The sequence below is a fragment of the Ursus americanus genome, chromosome 2, assembly GCF_024610735.1.
Source record: "Ursus americanus isolate L20-20 chromosome 2, mUrsAme1.1.p, whole genome shotgun sequence".
In the NCBI taxonomy this organism is placed as follows: domain Eukaryota; kingdom Metazoa; phylum Chordata; class Mammalia; order Carnivora; family Ursidae; genus Ursus; species Ursus americanus.
Genome location: NC_142128.1, coordinates 73,484,968 through 73,507,033, shown reverse-complemented (window position 1 = coordinate 73,507,033; position 22,066 = coordinate 73,484,968). Strand labels below are relative to the sequence as shown.

The following is a 22,066-nucleotide window of genomic DNA, read 5'->3' as shown; positions in this document are numbered from 1 at the left end:
GTTTACGTGCACAGTTCTTATCTTTCATGGGAAGTTGTATTTGAAGATAGGCTGATTTTTATTCAAAGAAGACAATGAGTTTTGAGAAACGCCTGGAAACAATCTTCTTACCCAGGTCGGTGGCAGGCTACTATAGGGTTCAAAATCCAAAGGGCTTAGCTCCCGCTACGGATAAGCAGGTAAATTATGATGTAGTATTGATTACAGCACAATTAAATTTCAACCTTCCTGAGACAAAGAAAGGCAAATAAATTCACCATGAATTTGCTTTACTTTAGCAAAAGAATCCAAGACAATACGAAACAGTTAGAAAAAAAGCAAGCAATTAAAAATATTCACCAGAGGACTATTTTGAATTATTCCTTCTATTAAGCACCTACTATGTACTAAGCATTTTCCATAAATGCTTTCATTTAATCTTACAACAATCCTGTGAATTTTTTTTTCAGTAGGCTCCACGCCCAACGTGGAGCCCAATGCAGGGTTTGAGCCCACCCCTGAGAGCAAGACCTGAGCTGAGATTAGAAGTCAGATGCTTAACTGACTGAGCCACTCAGGCGCCCCAATCCTGTGATTTTTTTTTTAAAGATTTTATTTATTTATTTGACACAGAGAGAGAGAGAGATCAAGCAAGGGAAGTGGGAGAGGGAGAGGGAGAAGCAGACTCCCCGCTGAGCAGGGAGCTCAATGTGGGGCTCCATCCCAGGACCCTGGGATCATGACCTGAGCTGAAGGCAGACACTTAACTAACTGAGCCATCCAGGCGCCCCAATCCTGTGATTTTTTAAATAATCTTCTCAAAAAAGTTTAAGTAACACTTGCAAAAAATTTACAAACAATAAGTGGTTGAGCCAGAATCTGAACTAGATCCATGCTTTCCACTATAACCTAGTACTTTTAAAATAATATGAATAATTGTCAAAAAAATAGATAACTATTTAGAGGCAAAGTAGAGACAAGGAACATAAGAAAATGCAGTTAAGATCCAGAACGCAGAACCACTATCTCCCTCCTCCAAACCACAAAAGGACTTAATCAAGAGCCAGTGTGTGAACGGACATTGACATTGATACAATCTACTGATCTAATTCAAAGTTTTATACTTGCGAGTGTATTCAGTTCTGTACCATTTTACCCCATGTGTAGGTTTTGTATCCACCACTACAGTCAAGATACAGAACAGTTCCATGACCACAAAGATCCCTCACGTTGCCTTTTTTATAACCACGTCCACTTCCCTCCTGGCCATCTCCCCAGCCCAAACCCCAGGCAACCACTAATCTGGTTTCCTTTTCTAAAATTTTGTCATTTCAAAAGTGTATACAAATAGAAGGGTGCAGTATGTAATCTTTCGGGATTAGATTCTTTTCATTTAGCATAATTCCTTTGACATCCATTCAGGTTATTTTATGTGCCAATATTCCATTCCATTCTTTGTCTCTTCTAAATATTAGTCTTTAGTCAGATAGATGGTTTGAGAATATTTTCTCCTAGACTATAGCTTGTCTTTTACCCCTTTCACATGGTATTTTGCAGATAAAAAGGTCTTCATTTTAATGAGGTCCAATTGATCAATTTTTCCGTTTGTGAATTGTGTCTTTGGTGTCAAGTCTAAAAACTCTTTGCTTAGCCATATATCCTAAGATTGTCTCCTATGTTTTTTTTCTAAAAGTGTTACAGTTTTGGGGTAGCTGGGTGGCTCAGTTGGTTAAGTGTCTGCCTTTGGCTCAGGTCATGATCTCCAGACCCTGGTATCAAGCCCTGGGATGGAACCCTGGGATTGAGCCCCTTGTTGGGCTCCCTGCTCAGCAGGGAGTCCGTTTCTCTCTCTCTCTCTCCCTTTGCCCCTCCCCACTGCTCATTCTCTCTCTCTCAAATAAATAAATAAATAAAATATTTTAAAAAGCAATAAAAAATATGTGTTATAGTTCTATAATTTACATTTAAGTCTTAGATTCCATAATGTTTCTCCTGTGCTTTATTCTAAACGTTTTTCTTTTTATTTTATGTTTTACATTTTAGTCCAAGGTTCATTTTGAATTAATTTTTATATGAGGTGTGAGGTTTAGACCAATGTTCACTTTTTGCTTCTAAATATCCAGTTTCTGTACCATTCTTTGTCCAAAAATTTACCTTTTCTCCATTGACTTGCTTTTACATTTGTCAAAAATCAGTTGAACATTTTTGTGCATAGATTTGTTTCTCATTGTCTAGCATGGACTACTAATCTAATGAGTATTTATGGAGCCCCTACCCTGAGCCAAGAATTCTAGGTGCTGAAGATACAACACTACCCGAAGCAGACAAAAATTCCTGTACTCGTAGAGCGTACAGTCTAGTGGGAAAGATAAATCTAAACAAAAACATAAAGTAACGTGTAACATAAAGTCAGAAAAGAAATACTATGAAAATAAAATAATGAAAGTGGTAGACAGTCCTGTGTGAGGTGGGGTGGGTGGCCTATATGAAATAATATGGTCAAAGAAGTCTTCTCTGAGTAATTGACACCTGAGCAAAGACTTAAATTAATATGGGAGCAAACCATGCAAGTATCTAGGGGAAATTTTTCCCTGAAGAGAAAACAACATGACCTGCAAGATTAAAAGGCTACTTATGTGTCAGAGTGTGGAGAATGGCGGTGTGAGTTTCTATGGTTTTATCCTCCCACAGATAACCATTACAAATTCTAGAAAAGATAGAAGGTGAGGGAAAAGCCTACCTGAAGGGACCGGATTGTGAACCAAAGCAAAGTGCCTTTCCCATTTGTCACGGCTGCTAACCCGAGAGAAGATCATATTTGGCATGGTGGGGGATGGCTCAAACATAATGGAAGACCGGCAGTCTTTCTGTCCTGAAGAAACAGAAACAGAGTTTGGGGCAACAACAGCCACCGGAAAATGAAGGGACACTTGGAAATTAGAGAGCCAGAGAGAAGGTGTGACCATACTGTGTAGAAACTCTGCCCAAAGCTCCACTGATTTCTGAATCACTCATTAGCAGGACAGACTGAAAACAGCCTGCCTGAGGAAAAAGAACAGAACTCAGATTTGAGCTGCTATTTGAAACAGAATGTTCAGTTTGGATCCAAATAAGTTAATTGTCTGCTTAAAAAAACAAACAAACAAACAAACCTGTTCCTTTTAGAGGGATATCATAGAATCCAATGTCCAGGGTGCAATCCGAAACTACTCAACGTATAAACAAACTACAAAACCCGAATCAAATAAACAAATAACCAATAAACCCACATTATAGAAAAATTCCTGTAGCCCTAACATAATTTTTTTTCCATTCTCTCAAAAACAGTTCAAAGGAAGAAGCAACTAAATCACATGGGTGGTGAGATGCAGAGGGCAAGATAAAGAGAAGAGGTCAAGTATCCTATGCCCTTTAGTCATGGAGAGAATGGTACTATTTAAGAGAGATGTAGTGACTTGGCTGCAGAGAATATCAGGACAGGCCCTAATGACCTCTTCCTTTGATTTCAAGATGACTCAGCAAGTAACCTTTGTTCCCATTCAGGAATGTAGCATGTTAGCCAAGGAGGCCATCTCCGTCTTTACACCTGCGCACACGTTGTATATTGATGAGACACACCTGGCCCAGAGGAGCAGACTCAGCATTTATCAAAAGCAGCCACAGTGGGGAGAACTGTTCAATGTTATAAGGCTATGCTCAGAAAGGAACATATGAATTTCCAGAAATTCTGATGCGACTCCTACTCAGATGAAATGATCTCAACAGTACATGTACGGTGATGATTTTGAAGTCTGGAAACTTGACCTCTGCCTCCCTTGGAAAATGTAACTCATCTCTCTGCCCTATGTCCTGACCTTGATGACTCCCTTCTGTATTTCTGTATCTTTTCTATAACCACATGCTTTGATTCTTCAAGCATTTGACGTTCTCAGCAGTCTGGGCTTCCTCTTTGCAATTGTCAATACTGTAAATACTCTCACTGAGCAGATTAGTGGTGACCGTAGGGGTGATGCAGAGTCGCCACCTCTAGTAGGTCTAAATCTTTGTGAAGAAAAAGTTGGAACAACAAAGTGGTATAATATCGTGCACCCAGATTATTTTACCATCCATAGTTTGGGGTACCGAATGCCTTGAGATGTATAAAGGGAGGTAGAACTTACCAGTGGGGCATAAAAACTATACCCTTAGTTCCTAAGGATCTGGTTTAGTGGAATAACCTGAAGAACACTACCAACAAAATCTAACACTCTGGCTATCGTTTACCACGCTAGTGACAATCAATGAGCCAATAGGGGGAGCCAAACAGCACAGATGAAACTTCTGGATCCCGGGACTTCTTGTCCCACGAAATTGGTGGCATAGTAACCACAGGTATCAGGTGTAGCCGTAAAGTGGCAAAGAGTGGCAGTCAATAAAAACATTGAAAAAATGAACTCACTGTGAGCAAAATGACAATTTCTTCTGTATCGGAATTCATTATTAAGAATATTCTAAATAAATGGGAAAACCTACCATTTCCTCCCAGATGATTATGGTAGGGAAAATCCACTCTCTTTTCAATCTTTAATTTAATTTCTATTGAAATATATTTTCCATGCAAAAAAGTGCAATATCTTATAGAGCAAGTTGACTTTTTACACACTGAGTCACACCCATTTATCACTAACAGGGTGAAGAAACCAAACATTACCAGACTATGGACTCTGAGAAACAAACTGAGGGCTTCAGAGGGGAGGGGCGTGGAGGGATGGGATAGGCTGGTGATGGGTAGTAAGGAGGGCATGTATTGCATGGTGCACTGGGTGTTATACGCAACTAATGAATCATGGAACTTTACATCAGAAACCAGGGATGTACTGTATGGTGACTAACATAATATAATAAAAAAACATTAAAAAAAAATTACCAGAATCTTCATGGCCCTCCTCATGTCCCCTTCCTAAGAGGGATTTCTATTCTGATTTCAAACTCTATGGATTACTTTTGCCAGCTTTTGTACATTACATAGGTTAAATAAAGCAGTGTGTACTATTCTGTGTCTGGCATCTTTCAGTAAACATTTTATTTTTTGGAATTCATCCATATAACCGTTCATTCCATTGTTGTATATTTCATCATGGGTTGTATCACAATTAATTTATCCCCTCTACTGCACGTGAGCATTTTGGTGGTTTCTAGTTCGGAACTATTACAGATAGGGCTGCTACAAACATTCTAATACTTGTCTGTTGTTGAACAGGTGCACGCACATCTTAGGGGCAGTACCTGGGGGGGAATTGCTAGATCACAGAGTAGGCACATGTTCAGCATTAGTAAGTAAAAGGCAATTGGACAAATTTGCCAACAGTTTTTGCAGAGTTGGGGTTGCCATATGTTTCTGCTAACACTTGGTATTTTATCATCTTAGCAGTCCTTCTGATATATACTGAAATTGCTCTGTATTTTGGGGGGAAGGGTTGTTTTGCTTTACATAGTTGCTCTTTTATAGTTTCTCAGTTCATAAGCACTGTATCTATACTTGAAATTTCTTATGAAAAAGCCTGATCTCTAGTGTATTCGTGAGTAGGATATGTGTGTGTATTTGTTGATTGTGTTTCCTTGGCCAACTTTAATTCTTAGGGGAATCAACAACCACTTAAAACATCCAACCAAAATTTTTTCTCCCAATTTTGCTCTCTAAGAAACAAAATTCAGCTGCAGCTTCTTTATTTCTACAAAGTTACATTACATTTAAAGTTCATAGTCAAATAAGCAAATGCATTTGTAGAGAGTTAATTTGTTTTCTGGAATTTTTATGCCCTGTAGTACATTGAAATATTGTTCCTTTGCTGTCTGCACGCATATGTATGGGAAAATATTTCATCAGTTTATGATGTTTATACTTTCGTATTAAAGGACTTTTTGTTTTATTTTTAAAAATGTATTCAATTTGTTTAAAATTAAAAAAAAACCAGTTTACCCATTTCTCTCACCCCCACACTTTACCTCTGTCTCCCATCAATCCTTTCTCTGGAGCTGTGAGCATATACATATATTAGATTCCACATACAAGAGAGATCGTATGATATTTGTGTTTCTCTGTCTGACTTATTTCACTTGGCCTAATGGCCTCGAGGTCCAGCCATGTGGTAGTTCAACCATACACTGTTGTTTTAATTGTAATTGCCTGATAACTAATGAAATTGATCATGTTTCTATATGTCTATAGGCCAGTAGAATATCCTTTGCTGTGGAGGCTCTTCAGGTCTTTTTTCCATTCTTTTAGTACTTTGAATATGTTTTTCTTATTAATTTGTAAGAATTCTTTATATATTTTGGAGATAAGTCCTTAGCTGGACATGGGTACAAGTACCACTTCCCAGCCTGTGGCTTGCCTTTTCACTTCCTTAATGGTGTCTGTAGTGCTAGGACGGCCATAGCAAACTATCGCAGATTGGGTGTCTTAAACAACAGAGACTTATTTTCTCACAGTTCTGAAAGCTAGAAGTCTGAGATCAAAGTGTTAGCGGGTTTGGTTTCTGATGAGAGCTGGGGGGGAGAATTCTGTTCTAGAATATGGTCATCTCTCTGCATGCACGCATGTCTAAGCTCTGTGTGGGAGGGGTCCAAACTTCCTGTTCTAATATAGGACTAGGGCCCACCCTAAAGACCTCATTTTAACTTAAGCACATTTTAAAGACCTTAACTCTGTATACAGTTACATTCTGAGGTACTAGAATACCTCTGGCTAGAACATACAAATTTGTGTTGGAGAGAGAGACAGGGAGGACAATTTAGCCCAATTCATTGGCCTTTTTTTTTTTTTTTGAGTTATAATTAACATTTCACAAATTCACCATTTTCAAGTGTATAATTCATATGATAGTGCGACCATCACCACTATCCAATTCCAGAGCACTTTCATCACCCCAAAAAGAAACCCCAGACCCTTTAGGAGTTACTCTTCATTCTCTCCCCCCAGTCGCTGGCAACAGCTAATCTCCTTTCTGTTTCTATAGATTTGCCTATTTGGGACATTTCATCACTGTGTCTGGCTTCTTTGACTCAGCGTCACGTTTTCAAGGTTCATCTGTGTTGCAGCAGGTGTCAGTACTTCATTCCCTTTTGTGGCTGAATCATATTCCATTGCATGGACAGACCACATTTTGTTTATCCACTCATCGGGTGGGTTGTTTTCAGTTTTTGGTTATTATGAATAATGCTGTTATGGGCGTTCATGTGTTTATGTTTGTATGAAGATAGGCTTTCAGTTCTCTTGGGTGTATAGCTAGAAGTGAACTGCTGGGTCATATAGGAGCTCTAATTTTTTGAGGAACTGACAAACTGTTTTCCTATCAGCTACAGTATTTTCCATTCTTCCCAACAATGTATGAATGTCAACCTAGAGGGTGGGAAGTGGGGTGTCATTGTGGTTTTGATTTGTGTTTCCCTGATGACTAATGGTGCTGAGTAGCTTTTCATGTGTTTATTGGCCATTTTTATGTCTTCTTTAGAGAACCTTAATGATGTCTTTAAATGAACAGAAATGCTTATTTTAATATTGGATAATTTATAACTTTTTTCATAATGCTTTTTATATTGCTGTATATAAGAAGTATTCCTACTTTAAGATCATGGACGTGTTCTTCTGTATGTTTCACAGGTTGGTCTATAATCCACTTTGGATTTCTTTTGGGTAGAGGTAAGGTAAGGACCAAGATACAATTTTTCCATATAGCTTTCCAAGTGACCTAGAAAATATGTATTGAAAAAAGCATCCTTTCCCACCACACTGCAGGGTCAAATTTGTCACAATTTAATACTATATTAAATATTATATGTAGTTTATATTTGCCTTAATATATTTACTTCTCGATTTTTTTTATCCAACTGCATAATCAGCTTGATTCTATTTGTACTAACACCACACCGTCTTAATCTAGCTTTATCACCGGTCTTGAAGTCTACCAGTATGAGTCCTCCAGCTTTGTTTTGTTTCAAGATTATCTTGACTATTCTTGGCCCTTGTCATGGCTCTGGGCTTTCCTTTTAAGCCAGAAAGGAAACGGACCACTTGTTTTTGTTTTGTGGTACCGTAGAAGGAATTACATTCAGCAGAGAATTTTTAAAAACTGATTTTTTGTACTAAGTCTTAGTTCATGGAATTTCAGACATCCCTTTATGAAATGATTATTGAACACTTACTGTGAACAAAGCCCAAAATGAAATAGTAAGTGTACTATATGGCAGAGGTTAGTTCTGTCTTCAATGGGTAGTGGTCAAAGATATTCAGTAGAATCAAAGAGCTATAAATGTGCAATATAAAAATAATAGTATGTAGGTAGAAGTTGACAGCTGAAAGGGGCAGTGAAATTGCCTACAAACTTAGAAGCACTCATTTCTGTATTTTACATGGTCCACATAAGTAGTAGAAACTCAAAGGTACCTGGGTGGCTCCATCAGTTAAGCATCTGACTTTGGCTCAGGTCATGATCCCAGGGCCCTGGGATTGAGCCCCACATCGGGCTCTCTACTCAGGGGTGCGTCTTCTTCTCCCTCTCCCTCTACCCCTCCCCTCTGCTCATGATCTCTCTCTCTCAAATAAATAAATAAAATCTTAAAAAAGAAAAAAGAAAAAAAGCAAAGCAAGAGAAAAGAATGAATTTGATAGATCAGTCCAGAGGGGATTACAGAAATCTCAGGAGACATTGAGCATCCCCAAAGAGAAGACATGTCCCATTTAAAAATAAAACAAACATACAAATAGTTGAACTTGCTGCCCACCTTGCTACAAAGAAGTTCACCATTAAAGAAGCCTTGCTCATTCATACAGAGACGTTAGTCAATATGTTACAGCCCCATTCTTTCTTATGAATAGGAAGCAGAGAATATTAAAAAAAAAAAACCCTATACTTAATATTTTCAGAGACCGAAAAAATTATATTGTATCCACGAGGAAAGAATAGGATACCACTTAAAAGGAACATGTAGAGACAGCTATTGGAAATTAAAATGAAATAAAGAGATTTTAAATGTCAATAAAGGTCTTAAAATACAGAGTCAAGAAAATCTCTCAGCAAGTAGAACACAAAGAAAAAGATATGGGAAGTAAGGTAGAAAAGGTTAAAACAATATTTTACTGAAGCAGATTCCAGGGGCAGGAGGTGGGAGGAGGGAAACAAGACAAGACAAAACCAGAAAATAAGGGAACGAATTTCTAAATTCTAAAGCACATGTGTTTCCTGATCAAAAATTCCCAGAAGGCGCCCATGTCAATGCATAAAAAGCACCCCACAGCAAAGCCACAGAGATAAAGAGAAGATACTAAAATCACGGAGGGGTGGGCAATCAGTAACACTGTATCAGGGATTGGAATATCATGGACTGTTGCACCAGAAGCTGAGTGACGGCAGAGAAGTGACTTCAAAATTCTGAAAGAACCCGCACTTCTATATACAAGTAATTTATCGATCAACTGTGAGGGTTAAAAAAAAAAAAAAGGAAGAAGAAGAAGATATTTTAACGCATGTAAAGATGTTACTTCCTAGACATCTTTTCTTAAGCACTAAAAAAAAATGAGGAAATAAACCAAAATACATGAAGACGTGGAATCCAAGTAATGAAGATCACAGCAAAGGGAAGACCTAAGATTTAAAAGTAAACAATTCGGGGCGCCTGGGTAGCGCAGTTGTTAAGCATCTGCCTTCGGCTCAGGGCGTGATCCCAGCGTTCTGGGATCGAGCCCCACATGGGGCTCCTCCGCTGGGAGCCTGCTTCTTCCTCTCCCACTCCCCCTGCTTGTGTTCCTTCTCTCACTGGCTGTCTCTATCTCTGTCAAATAAATAAATAAAATCTTTAAAAAAAAAGTAAAAGTAAACAATTCATTTCAGAACCACTGACTGGAGGGCCCGGAGAGGAAATCTCCAGGAGGTGTGGCGTGGTGAGGGGTGGAACTGAAATTGTATCTGACACATCTCAGCGTATTCAGAAATATATTGCTGGACTATGAAAGGTCTATTGCAGCAAGAATCAGCAACGGAAGCAGAAAACTAAACCAAAAGCAAGATAAAATATTCAAGTCATAAAAATTAAAACATTTGCTTGTAAGGAAGGAGATTCATAAGTTATTACTTGGCTTACTGTGTGTTGGCAATGATTATGATTTGCTCAGTCATAATAAGGTAAACACTGACTATTAATTTAATCAAGGAGTAGGATACGACTAAACTGAGGAAAGATGGTACTGTAAAGGACCTAAACTCTATTCTTCCCAGATAGTAAGTTGATACATAATGTTGAAAAATAATAAATAAACATAAGGAGGATGAGAATGTCATTTGGAAATCTATAGATAAATATCCTAAGAGAGAGCTAAAGGAGTTGAAAGTGGTTATTTTGGGGGCATAAGACCAAGGGATGGATTGAGTGTGTCAAACTACTAGAGTTTTCGTTACAAGTCTTTTTGGATTATTTGACTTTTTAATTATTTGCTTGTATGACTTTAGTAAAATAGTAAATTACTAAAAATTAGAGGTGCATAAATAATAGAGATTTAAGTAAGTTATTTAAAGCCAAAGAGATAAGTCATCAATAAGAGAAAATAAAATTACATGAGACTGACCGATGGAGAGAGAGAGGAGGGCAAAAAGTCAGAGCTAGATTGATCATTTTGTAGCAGGAAATAAAAATATATTCTTTAGAGAGAAAATGTCGAATGATATACTGTGTGCTTCCTCTGCAGAATGACTAAGCTAATCAGTAGAAAAATGTAAAACAATAAGACTTAGGCAGAAGGAGAGAAGAATTTCATTTTCATGTTTTATATATGCCTTTGTAAGGCTTGAATTCTTGATATATACATATATATCACTTCTATAATTATAATTATGTGTAATTAACTTGGAATTAACAAATACAAAAACTGTGGCATAATTCACATCAGTGTGAAAATGTCTCCACACTGCCCTCCACAGACTGCAGGAAAGGAAATATGGAAAGACCCATAATTCAGAGATTCTCCTGAATCTTCTCTATAGCTTGGTGTCCAGATGTGGAATGGATGGCGCTTGGTTTATCTGAGTACATTCATGAACTTTCGGATATAAAATTCCTGAGACTAGGGAAAGATGGTGACCCAAAATGCTTTCCCTAATAAAGTGAAGGGAAATGAGTTTCTGGGGCAGTGGGAGCAAGAATAGATGAAGTCTGACAAGGAGAGATTTGAGAAGGGAAAGTGGCAGACCAGAAAAGCCTAGAGACTGACAAGGTCATGCAGAGAAAGTCAGACAGAAGATATTCCTGGTGGCAGGGAAAGGCAGTGGTCTTTTAGGATCACAGTTCTGGAACATTCACTGTGGAAGTCCTGTCTTGTGTAGCCAGCCATATTACCCCTCTGTTACCTCCAAAGCTTTAGTATAAGTCCCCTATGAAACTTACTCATGTGATGGCTGTTTTAAGGAAATCAAAGAAAAGAGGACGCGTTTTCTAATACGGATGTAGTGGAGAAGCAGAGGCCAGGGTAAGTCAGCGTGAGTGGAAATGAGACTTCAGAGGAGGCAAAAGATTGGAAGAAGTGGTGACTGTCAGAAATATAAGTTTCCCAAGAATATGTCAGAGCTATAAGAGGGACACATGAGGGACAAGCACTGAGGAGCTCCACCCAGCCCCCTCAGTCCCCTCTACCATTTCTGTGTGCTCCTCTGCAAGCTTCTGTGGGTTCTGGTTTCTCATGGTCCTACCTTCCTCAGGCTGCTAGATAGTTTTACTCCCCAGAGAGAGCTAGACGCCCTAAGAGCTTGTGCACCCCTTGGGTGGCTCTTCACCAATGACTGACTGGTACCGCAGAATGAAAGCCCAGTTCCTTTACCTGGAATTGCGACAAAGTGTAAACAAATTCATAGTCCAGAGTTCCCTTTGGGTCAAGGACAAGCCACTTTCTGTAGAACTTGGCCTGATCACCATGCTAGGCTCCTTCCCTGTGCTGTCCTGCTCACCCTACTCCTTTTCTTCTTTCTCCTTAGAACAACACTTCCTTAATAAATTACTTGCTCACAAATCCTGTTCTCAGGGTCTGCTTCTGGAGAATCTGGTCTAAGAGAGACACTAAAACCATTTTCATTGAAATATTAAGAAAAGAGTTGGAAGCCTTGGCCATACTCAAGGGTTTGGTGACACAAGATTAGGCTTTCAAAGACTTTCGAGGTGGTTAATATTGGGTGGAAGGAACGTCGAGCAAAACCAAATGTAAAGAAGTAAGAAGTTGTCCCAGAGAAATACTGGTGATCAAATAGAGAAAGAAACCAGAAGACTTGGAGGAAGATGTGCTGTCTGGCCCAGACAGTGAAGGATGGGTAAGAAGTGAAGATGTAGGGGCGCCTGGGTGGCACAGCGGTTAAGCGTCTGCCTTCGGCTCAGGGCGTGATCCCGGCGTTCTGGGATCGAGCCCCACATCAGGCTCCTCCGCTGTGAGCCTGCTTCTTCCTCTCCCACTCCCCCTGCTTGTGTTCCCTCTCTCGCTGGCTGTCTCTCTCTCTGTCAAATAAATAAATAAAATCTTAAAAAAAAAAAAAAGAAGTGAAGATGTAGGGTAAGGACACCTCAGATAAGGCACAAGTATACATTTGCAAGGACTACATACACCTTGTGATAGAGTAAAATAGAAAAGGAAGTTAATTAGAGACACATTAAGAAGTGATTGGTGCAGGGCCCTAATTTTTCATTATACAGGCAATGTAGTGAAAACAAAGACACTGGATTCTTGATGGGTCATTATTTATTTCTGTCATTCCACCATGTCCAGAACAGCAGAAGCACAAGCTGATCGAAGATACAAAGCAGCAGCCCCACATTATTGTTGGCCCTAAGGATATCAACAGATTCTCCTAACATGAGTATTTTTTTTCAGTAAACAGTATTTAAGGAATGATTAGTGGAGTTGCTAATGAGAGAAATGTACCTAATTCTCTATTTTTGCGGGGAGGAGGCAGGGGGTGCTGGTGGTGGATGTGCTGGTTTCTAAACAGCATTCCTCCTCAAGTCTGACTATTGATCAGGTGTCCAATCTCCAGAGACAGCCTATACACCTCCAGGGCCCTTTTCACGTCCTCTGGGTTGGGGAGACACTGTAAGAGTTTATTGCCAGCGAGCACTTGCTCACAGCCCATCTGGTATTCCTAAAAGACATAAAAGGATAGACTTAGAGACTTCTGTCCAACTGCGAAAGTATAGGATGTCTTCAGGATGCCTCAGTGATGACAGGAAAATTCTCAGGACTGATGGAGGAAATCAAAAGATACTCTGTCTCAGGAGAGTACCCAGCACTACACCAGCACTCCTCCTAGGCAGTGAATAACTGTTGAAGCAGGGAAGGAAGAGGCTGCAGAAGACACCCAGGGGGCTTCTTCAGGGACAACTGAAGGAACAGTTCTGATGGTTATGCAAAATCATAGCGTGTATTGTAGAAAACACAGGGCTGGGGGCCAGGTTGCCTGGATCTATGGAACCCTCCTATCTAGGGGCTTGGTTCTTCTTGCTATAAAATGAGAGAATTAGAACTTGCTTGAACAAGTTCACCAGGTGCTTTGAGGCTGATTTCCAAAGTGATTTAAACAACTTGTGAGTCCTGATACAAGTCAGTTTTCATCAATGTTGGTTGACAGAGCTGTGACATGAGTTACAATTTTTAGAACATGATAGGACATCCTGAAATGTGTGCCACTTACCCACTTACACTTGGGCACCTCTGGGAACCAGATTCCGTTCTCTGAGCAGGTGATATTTTGAGAGCCAACCACACCATAGCCATCGTCACACTGGACAGTAACAGTTTCAGGCTCAACATACTGGTCCTCATTCACAGACAGACCTCCATTTTCAATCTCTGGTTTCAGACACAGAGCTGTAATAGAAACACCATTTTGACCATCCTGTGATTCTCAGAATAAAAATCTTACGGAAGTGAAGAATACTGAGGGGATGAAAAACACTGATAATAAATTATACCTGCATGCTGAGATTGTTCTCTACCTCCACTGATTATATGATTATAGCAATAAAATTAATATTAGTAATGTTATTTTACATACTATTGTCAACATAAAACAATTATTTTTCTGAAGATTTTATTTATTTATTCATTCATTTGTTTATTTATTTTAGAGAAAGAGAGAGAGAGCACACAAGCAGGGGAAAGAGAAGAGGGGGAGGGAGAGAGAACCTTAAGCAGACTCTGCCCTGATCATGGACTCTGAGGCAGGGCTTGATCTCATGACCCTGAGATCATGACTTGAGCTGAAACCAAGAGTTGGATGCTTAACCAACTGAGCCACCCAAGTGCTCCATAAAACACTGTAATTGTCTCCATTTGGCTAGACAGAAAAATTAGGTACAGATAGTTTATGTGACTTGTCTAAGGATGCATAGCTTTTAGGTGTCATGATTATGATATAAACCTAAGGATTGTGGTCCTAGAATCCGAGTTTTTAAAACTGCAATATCTCAAAACCTCACTTTTTTCATGATCCTAAGTATGTAATTTTTATTCACATACCCTTAACATCTTCCTGTGTTAAATGAAGACAATGGTGGGAAATTAGTCCCTTGAGTTGCTATTAGCAATGTGATTTTAAAATGGCACACCTAATCTTGGTGGTCAACCAGAAGTCTCTTATTAGGCCAACTTCATCATGAGAAGATGAACGCCATGCGTGAGGCCCTAATGGAGATATTAGACACCTCAAGGAGGTTTGGAATTTATCCATAAGAGTAGTCATTTAAAATGAAGCAGGTGCTTACTAAAATGTTGCTACATCCTCACTGATAGTCTCAAATTAAAAATTGCTATCTCTATATGCAGAAACAGACCATATATACACGGGCACTTGAATTATGCCAAAGGTAACAGTGGGAAATACAGCCCATTTATTAAGTGGTACACAAGTGATTATCCACTGGGGAAAACCAAATTTGACCCCCACTTTCTACCATAAACACATAGGAATTTCAAGTGGGTTGGTGATACCATTGTGGAAGGTAAAACAGTGAAGCTCTATAAGATAACATAGGAGAACATTTTTGTTGTATTTTGTTGTTGTATAGAATATTGCCTTGTGGTAGGCAAGTATCTCTTAAACAAGACACAAAAGTTTCCAATATCAAGGAAAATATTGATAATTTGAAATAAATTGGAATTTAGAACTTAAGTTTTTCAAAACCAGAACACTCATGCCCAACTGGTAGAAATATAAATTGTTATGACCACTTTTGAACAAATTTGGCCTCATCTACTAAAGAGGAATATGTGTACACTCTACAAAACAGCAATTCTACTCCCGAGCTTATTCCTAACAGAAATGTTGGCATATTAGTACCAAGAGACATGCACAAAAGTGTCCATAAGAGCATTATTCATGATAGCCTAAATACGAAAAACTCAAACTTCTATAAAATACATAAAATGTAGTCTATTCATCCAGGGGAATATTATAAAGCAATGAAAATGAAGAAACTATCACTATGTGTAAGAACATAGATGATTTTCCAAACCTAATGAAGAAAGAATCCAGATACAGAAGAGTGCAAGCGTTATTTCCTTATACAAAGTCGAAAAGTTGAAAAAAACTAATCCATTGTGTTAGAAGGTGGAAGAGGAACAATAAAGTATCCCCCAAGCTGAAAAGGCACTTTGAAACCAAAAAACAAAGCAGACCATACCAAACAGTTCACACAGAGTTTTATTCAGGGTAACTTACTGATGGAGATGCGGGGAAATCAAGCTGACAACGATCCAGGCCCTGTACAGCTATTCTCCAAAAAGTCTGGACTTCAGTCCACAGATTTTTTAGAGCCAGGGGACATTGTAGTGCAGGACATTACAGGGAGAGCGAACGCTTCACTTGCACCTAATTGACAGCTAACCTTTCATTAGATCTTGTGGCGCCATCTATAGGTCAGGAAGAGGAAGGACTATTTTATCTCTAAGATTCATGGGAGCCAAGGAGAGCCTCCGCCTACATGGGCCTCGGTGGGCATTTCTGAGGTATGTATGTTAATCTCCAATGCGCCTGGAACACATAACCCCAAGAGAGGTCGTCAAACGAACAGGAACAAGATGAACGGCCAAAGATGGAGTCAGTACTGTTAGCACTCCTACACATGGTGTTGGTAGAGTGACCTTCCTTGGGGAGGAGAGTGGGGAGTAACATGCGATGCTTCAAGGGTAGGTTCACGTTGTGATAGTTGTTGACTTTTACACTTAAGATGTGTACACTGTTCTGTAGTATGTCACATTTCAATTAAAACTTTTATTAAAACAGAGCAAAAAGTGGTCCTCCAGATTACCTCCGAAAACATACACGTTGGTAACAATGGTTACTTCCAAGACTGATAAACTGGGTGATGGTTCAGACTTTAAAAATATTGTACCATAGGCATGCATTAACTACACGAAACGAATAAATAAGTACAATAAAAAAAAATGTTAAGTGTTTCCCCTGGCTGGAAAGAGACTCCAGGGTCAGAATATTGACAGAGGCTCTACTTTTTAAAACAGGGTCATCAGTGAGGTGGAAGTTACCTTTACATTTAGGGGCTGAAGACGACCAGTAGGAGTCCCTGCAGGTGATTTTAGGCTCTCCAACCAGAACATATCCTTCATCGCATTGATATTGCACCACAGTAGTATAGGAGAAAAATGAACTCACGTCTTCATAGGATCCATGGGCAATGCTTGGAAATATTTTGCAGTCTTGAATGGTAAAAGAGAAGGGTGGAAGACAATGAGCTAGAGTTTAATTTAATTAACTCTTCTTATTTTACAGAAGGAAGTCATTAAATTATACTGCAGAGGTATATTTCATTTCCTTGACGAAATCAATAGGAATGATTTACTGGGATCTTAGCTACTTGCTAGACACAGTGTTAATCATTTTATATATGTTAAACCAATTGACCCCCACACTAACTCTCCGAGTCAGTATGATCATCGTTCCCTTCTAGAGAAAAGGAAACTCAACTTTAGAGGGATCAGATATTCCACAGAAGGTCACAGCTAGTAAGTGCCAGCAACATGAATCAAACTTAGGAATTAAGCTCTGGTTTGTATCAAAGTCCCCTGGTACTTTCTGGAATACTGCTATTTCTGCTCTCTGTAGCGATCATTGGATGCTTACTTTATAAGGCATCAATGGATATTTAAGGGCCATAAAATGGAAGTTTTGCTTGAAGAACAATAACACAGTCAAGTAACATCCCATAATTGATGAAGTATGTAGCTCAGAATCCATTAGAAAAGTCTTGACTCCATCACCCAAACCAAAGGCATTAAAAGATTAGGAATTTAATTTTTAAATTCAAATTAGTCCCAGGTGAGGCAAACATGTGGGGACATTTCTCCTTCACACTGACAGAGGGGCTCTAAGGAGCCCACTGAGAAAAGCTACTACGCCTCTTTTCAGTTTGGGGGGGACAGTAGACACAGTGGCCTATTTTTGAGCTCCTGCCTGGGAAATCTAAAATGCAAAGGTGGGCTGTCTAGTGGCTCTGCTGGTGAGAGAGAAGGACAGATTTCTGCTGCTTTGAGACTGCCCCGTACTCCTGGGTACTCCTGGTGTTATTCGGAACAAAGGATGAGCGAGTACTTCCAGTGAATTGGAAATGGGCTGCATGAATAAGACAGGCCTGGTGGCATTGTCTTCAGGCCTGTGCAAAAAGACCTCCTGAGGTGGGAAGAAAGCCTCAGTAAAAGTAAATCTCCAGGAGTCACTAGGTCTTTAGGAGATAGAAAAGAGAATGTGATCAACCGGAATCAGAGATGGATCCCAGGATCAAGCAGACCAGGGAACTGCAGTTAGCAGATCCTCAGTGATGAGGAAGGACCTATCGAAAAACAGCAGCAACAACAACAAAACACAGGAGACAAAGCAAGCTTGAAACACTCTTGATGCAAAGATTTGGCTCAGGTCAAGCCCTGTTTCCCTTACCTCTGCTCCTCCCAAAGCTTCGACTCTGAGGGTTCCAGGAAGCATAAGAATAGTAATTCCAAAGTAAGTTCTGTTTCAGCAAGGAGGAAAAGGATTTCACCTGTGTGTGAGTCAACAGCTACCACAGAGCATTTCTTAAACTGCAGATTAAGCCCCTCCATAGAAGTATTTTAAAAAAGCTCTTAATTTTTATGACCAATCACACATATAGAGTTCTGTACAACACTTCTCAGGTAATATCAAGGAGGCATACTTGCAACATACTTAAAAAGATAAGATGTAGCCATGATGTAGGAAAGATGTTAGGGTTTAAGCCAATGGCCAAGAAAGAATTCTTGAGACATCTTTGTCTTTGGCAAAAAGGTGGTTTTATGAAAGCATGGGGACAGGACGCATGGGCAGAAAGAGCTGCACTGGGGTCACAAGCAGTGGCCCATTATATACTTTCAAGTTGCAGGGGCGGTGGTGGTTAGGGAGAGTGTAAGTCTCTAAGGAATTTGGAAACAAGATTTTCAGGACCTTGAGGGCGCTACCTATTGTTGGGAAAAGGTCATTTATTACTGTCTAATAAAACCTTAGCCATGAGACCCCACAGATGTATATTGGTGGGCCATATGCTTGGGGGAGGATTGCCAACACATATCTTGGGGGGTTTAGAGATAAAGGAAGTCTCCAAGAGAATTTTTATATGTTAAAGTAGGCTTACAGGATCATGGGGGTGGGCGAGGTCAGGCTAGGATTGCCTTTTGCCCTTAACAAAGTGTCAACATCAAGACAGCTAATTCCCAGAGGAATGTCACTCTGCCTCTTTCAAGGACTTGTCAGTGGGCTGTAGGTAGTAAGGAGAACTGCTTTCGTTTCCCACATCAGCCACACACATAGTTACACCACAACTCTATACCAGTCACTCTAGTGCCAGATTAGGACAGGAAATGAGTTCTATAGGAGAAGGTGTTGGCAGTATGGAGGGATGGCCTCCAGGAGAAAGCTGGAGATAGGTCTCGAAGGATGGGTAGAAGTTGAGTGGTTGGTAAGATAGGAGAGGCAGAGCAATACTGGGCAGTGAGCAAAGTCTGGCATCAGAAGCTTATTACTGTGAGGGAAAAGAGCTTCATGTCAGAGCTGACAGACATTAAGTACCATTTCAGAGGGTTGGGGCCATGGGAAATGGGAAGAGATGCGGGAACAGAAGGAAAAGGGGGAAGGGAAATGGAACCATGAAGAAATAATTGAAAGGTGTGACAGATTTGATAAGGCCTTCCTCTGCCACCTCAGATGTATGGGAGGGGGACTCAGAGATGAAGCTGGAGAACTGAAAAATCCCCTGAGCATGAAGTCCTTTATCTTGTGCCAACCCTATAACTAAACTAACACTGCCTCTCAGTAATTTTCATGCATCTGATGTGAAAAATCCTCTTCCAGATATTGCCCCCTTAATTAACCCTTAATTTCCCCCAGACTACTCTTAGTGATGAAGAAAGCATGGCTTCCACATTTTTAAATCAACAGGCCAGCTCGCCTAGGAGCATTCAGCATTATTTTAGGGTCCAGGTTTTCCCTCTAAACTATCTCGAATCCTCAATTTTTATGCCATGATAGCTGTTTCAGAGGATATGTTTATAAATATTTTTCAGTATAAAAATTAATTCTCTCAGATGAAAAATAATGTCAACTAACAAAAGAGGAAAATATCACTTTGCTTAAGGGACATTTCCATTTAAATAACAGAACAACAAATTAATTTCCCCAGCATCAGGCCTTCAATCGATTCTGGTAAGTTCTCTCAACCACTTTTGTTTCTCATTCTGGCGAAAATTTCCCTACATTTCAATAACAATGTCTTAGATTTATAAAATGGCTTACAGTTCACAAAGTACGTTGTAATTTTACCTCAGAAAATTTACTCAGTATTTGGTAACAGAATATGTATTTTAAAATTTTTATTTATCATTAGTTTTTAATCCCACTGTAGTTAACATACCCTGCAATATTAGTTTCAGGTGTACAACACAGTGATTCAGCACTTCCGTACAACAAACACCCAGCGCTCATCACAAGTCCACTCCTTAATCCCCATCCCCTATTTCACCATCCCCCTGCCCACCTACCCTCCTGTAACAACATATAGTGAAGAGTCTCTTTCTTGGTTTTCTCTTTTTTTTCTTTCTTTGTTTTGTTTCTTAAATTCCACATATGAGTGAAATCATATGGTGTTGTTCTTTCTCTGACTGACTTATTTCACTCAGCGTTATCCTCTCTAGCTCCATCTGACAACAGAAAATAGTTTTGCTTTTTTGGATGGAAATTATTTCTAATCAATCAGTAACTAAGACTGTGGATGGCATAATTAACCTATTTGGAAAGTAAATTTGTTTTAAGCATTTGGGAGCACTGAACTATAAGAAAATGATTTCAAAATTCAAGATTATTCTTTGCTAAAGCAGCCTCACAAGGAATTTTGCATATCAACACCTTTTTATTCTAGACATAATAGATTCTACCTGAATTGAAATAATTTCCTTTATATTTTAAAATTCTTCATTTTTATTAATACATAGGTCATTATACTCTCTCAAAAACGTGATGAATTACCACTATCTGACTACATTCCTTTAATTCTTAATTGGAGAATTAAGAATTGTCCTCCGGGGGTGCCTGGGTTAAGCGTCTGCCTTCGGCTCAGGGTCTGATCCCAGCGTTCTGGGATCAAGCCCCGCATCGGGCTCCTCCGCTAGGAGCCTGCTTCTTCCTCTCCCACTCCCCCTGCTTGTGTTCCCTCTCTCGCTGGCTGTCTCTATCTCTGTGTCAAATAAATAAAATCTTAAAAAAAAAAAAAGAATTGTCCTCCATATCTTAGAGAAACTACCCTCCTTTCCCCATAAATAGTATACTCACCACACAAGGCAGAAGGGCACAGCAGGGTCAAGATCCCAAAGATGTACAGTGCTGGGAAAGTGCTCTGCAACTTGGGGGCCATGGCACAGAGTCTCAGGGGTGCCATGCTGGGGCTCAGTGTTCTCAGACACTTGAATCAATATGAAGAAAAGAATTCTCCGTAACAATTGAAATGGTGCCTAAGCCAACTTAAGAAGCCTTGGCAAAGTCTCAGCTGCGTGTCACTAAAGGGGAGGGACTGGGGGAGTGACCAGAAGACCAGGTGCTGAGCACAGCTCTGACAGAAGTCAGCTGATAAGGCTGCTTGGAGAGGAGTCTGGAGATTGTCGGGAGAGCCCTTTGGGATTCTGTGTGTAGTTACTGTAAACCTAAGACTCTCTTGCTGTTCAGAGGGGGCACATGATGAGTTCCTTTCTGAATATATCTTTGACTCCTCTCTGAGTAAACAAGAGCAAAAAGGCGCAAGGGACTGCAGCTCACGATACACAGCGTCTGCGGTGGGTTCTATGGGAATTACGAGTCATAGCATGAGAGAAAATAGAATGTCAGAGGTGGTGCCTGTTTGAGAAGTGGTTTCTGTGATGAGAAGTAGGTATAACTTGCCCATAGAAGAATGGATTTTTTTTTAATCTTGAAAATTAAATTTCTTTCTTGATAGCACATAGTCTAGGCAGAACAGAGTAGTATGAGTCTCTAAGTGTGAAAATACTCAAGAATCTAGTCCATACAATGACAATTACAATACCTCAATGGGAACCTCTTTTCCCTAATTCCTGGGTTTTCTAACGTACATACAACATCAAATGATTCACTCTGTGAAACTAACTGTTGTAGTGTGGAAGTTATTCTAGTCTGTGTTTGCAACACAGAAAAAGCATGCGCTGCAAGTTAAATGTTTGAAGATGATTAATTAAGAAGAAAGGAAGATTTATTATGACTTTCAGAATATCTGAATGATACTGGATCCCATAGAACCTAGTATTTTGCTTCTAAGCACTAAACACAACTCGATGTAAGGCACATTTGTAATTCTTCTAAGATTGTTAACCCCAGAACTAAGTTTCCCATAACCATCTGGGATTGCCTGGTTATTCATCCAGATCACTTCCTAAATTTAGTCTCCTTCAGTGGGACAGATGAAACTACCCACCTGGATTCTATATCTTGCCCACCAACTGTGACTATCTGTTCCTTGAGGAGACAAAGATGGTTGCCTAGACAAAAGAGCAAACTCT

General features: G+C 39.6%; 1 protein-coding gene across 1 annotated transcript; it reads right to left on the bottom strand.

The window, feature by feature from the left end:
* Positions 1 to 12,845: 12,845 nt before the first annotated feature.
* LOC123785869 (apolipoprotein R-like) lies at positions 12,846 to 21,020 on the bottom strand. The gene is made up of 4 exons (XM_045787906.2): positions 20,832 to 21,020; positions 16,532 to 16,702; positions 13,680 to 13,855; positions 12,846 to 13,130 (listed from the first exon to the last, which is right to left on the bottom strand). Exons 1-4 carry the CDS (start codon positions 20,935 to 20,937, stop codon positions 12,990 to 12,992), a joined length of 594 nt encoding a protein of 197 aa, XP_045643862.1. The 5' UTR covers positions 20,938 to 21,020; the 3' UTR covers positions 12,846 to 12,989.
* Positions 21,021 to 22,066: the final 1,046 nt, after the last annotated feature.

Excerpts from the sequence above, each read along its gene's own strand:
- LOC123785869 (XM_045787906.2), bottom strand. The coding sequence starts at position 20,937 with ATGGCACCCCTGAGACTCTGTGCCATGGCCCCCAAGTTGCAGAGCACT. Across the intron at positions 16,703-20,831 it reads GTGCCCTTCTGCCTTGTGTG|ACTGCAAAATATTTCCAAGC; the intron begins GTGAGTATACTA and ends TTACCATTCAAG. Across the intron at positions 13,856-16,531 it reads TTCAGCCCCTAAATGTAAAG|CTCTGTGTCTGAAACCAGAG; the intron begins GTAACTTCCACC and ends TTTCTATTACAG.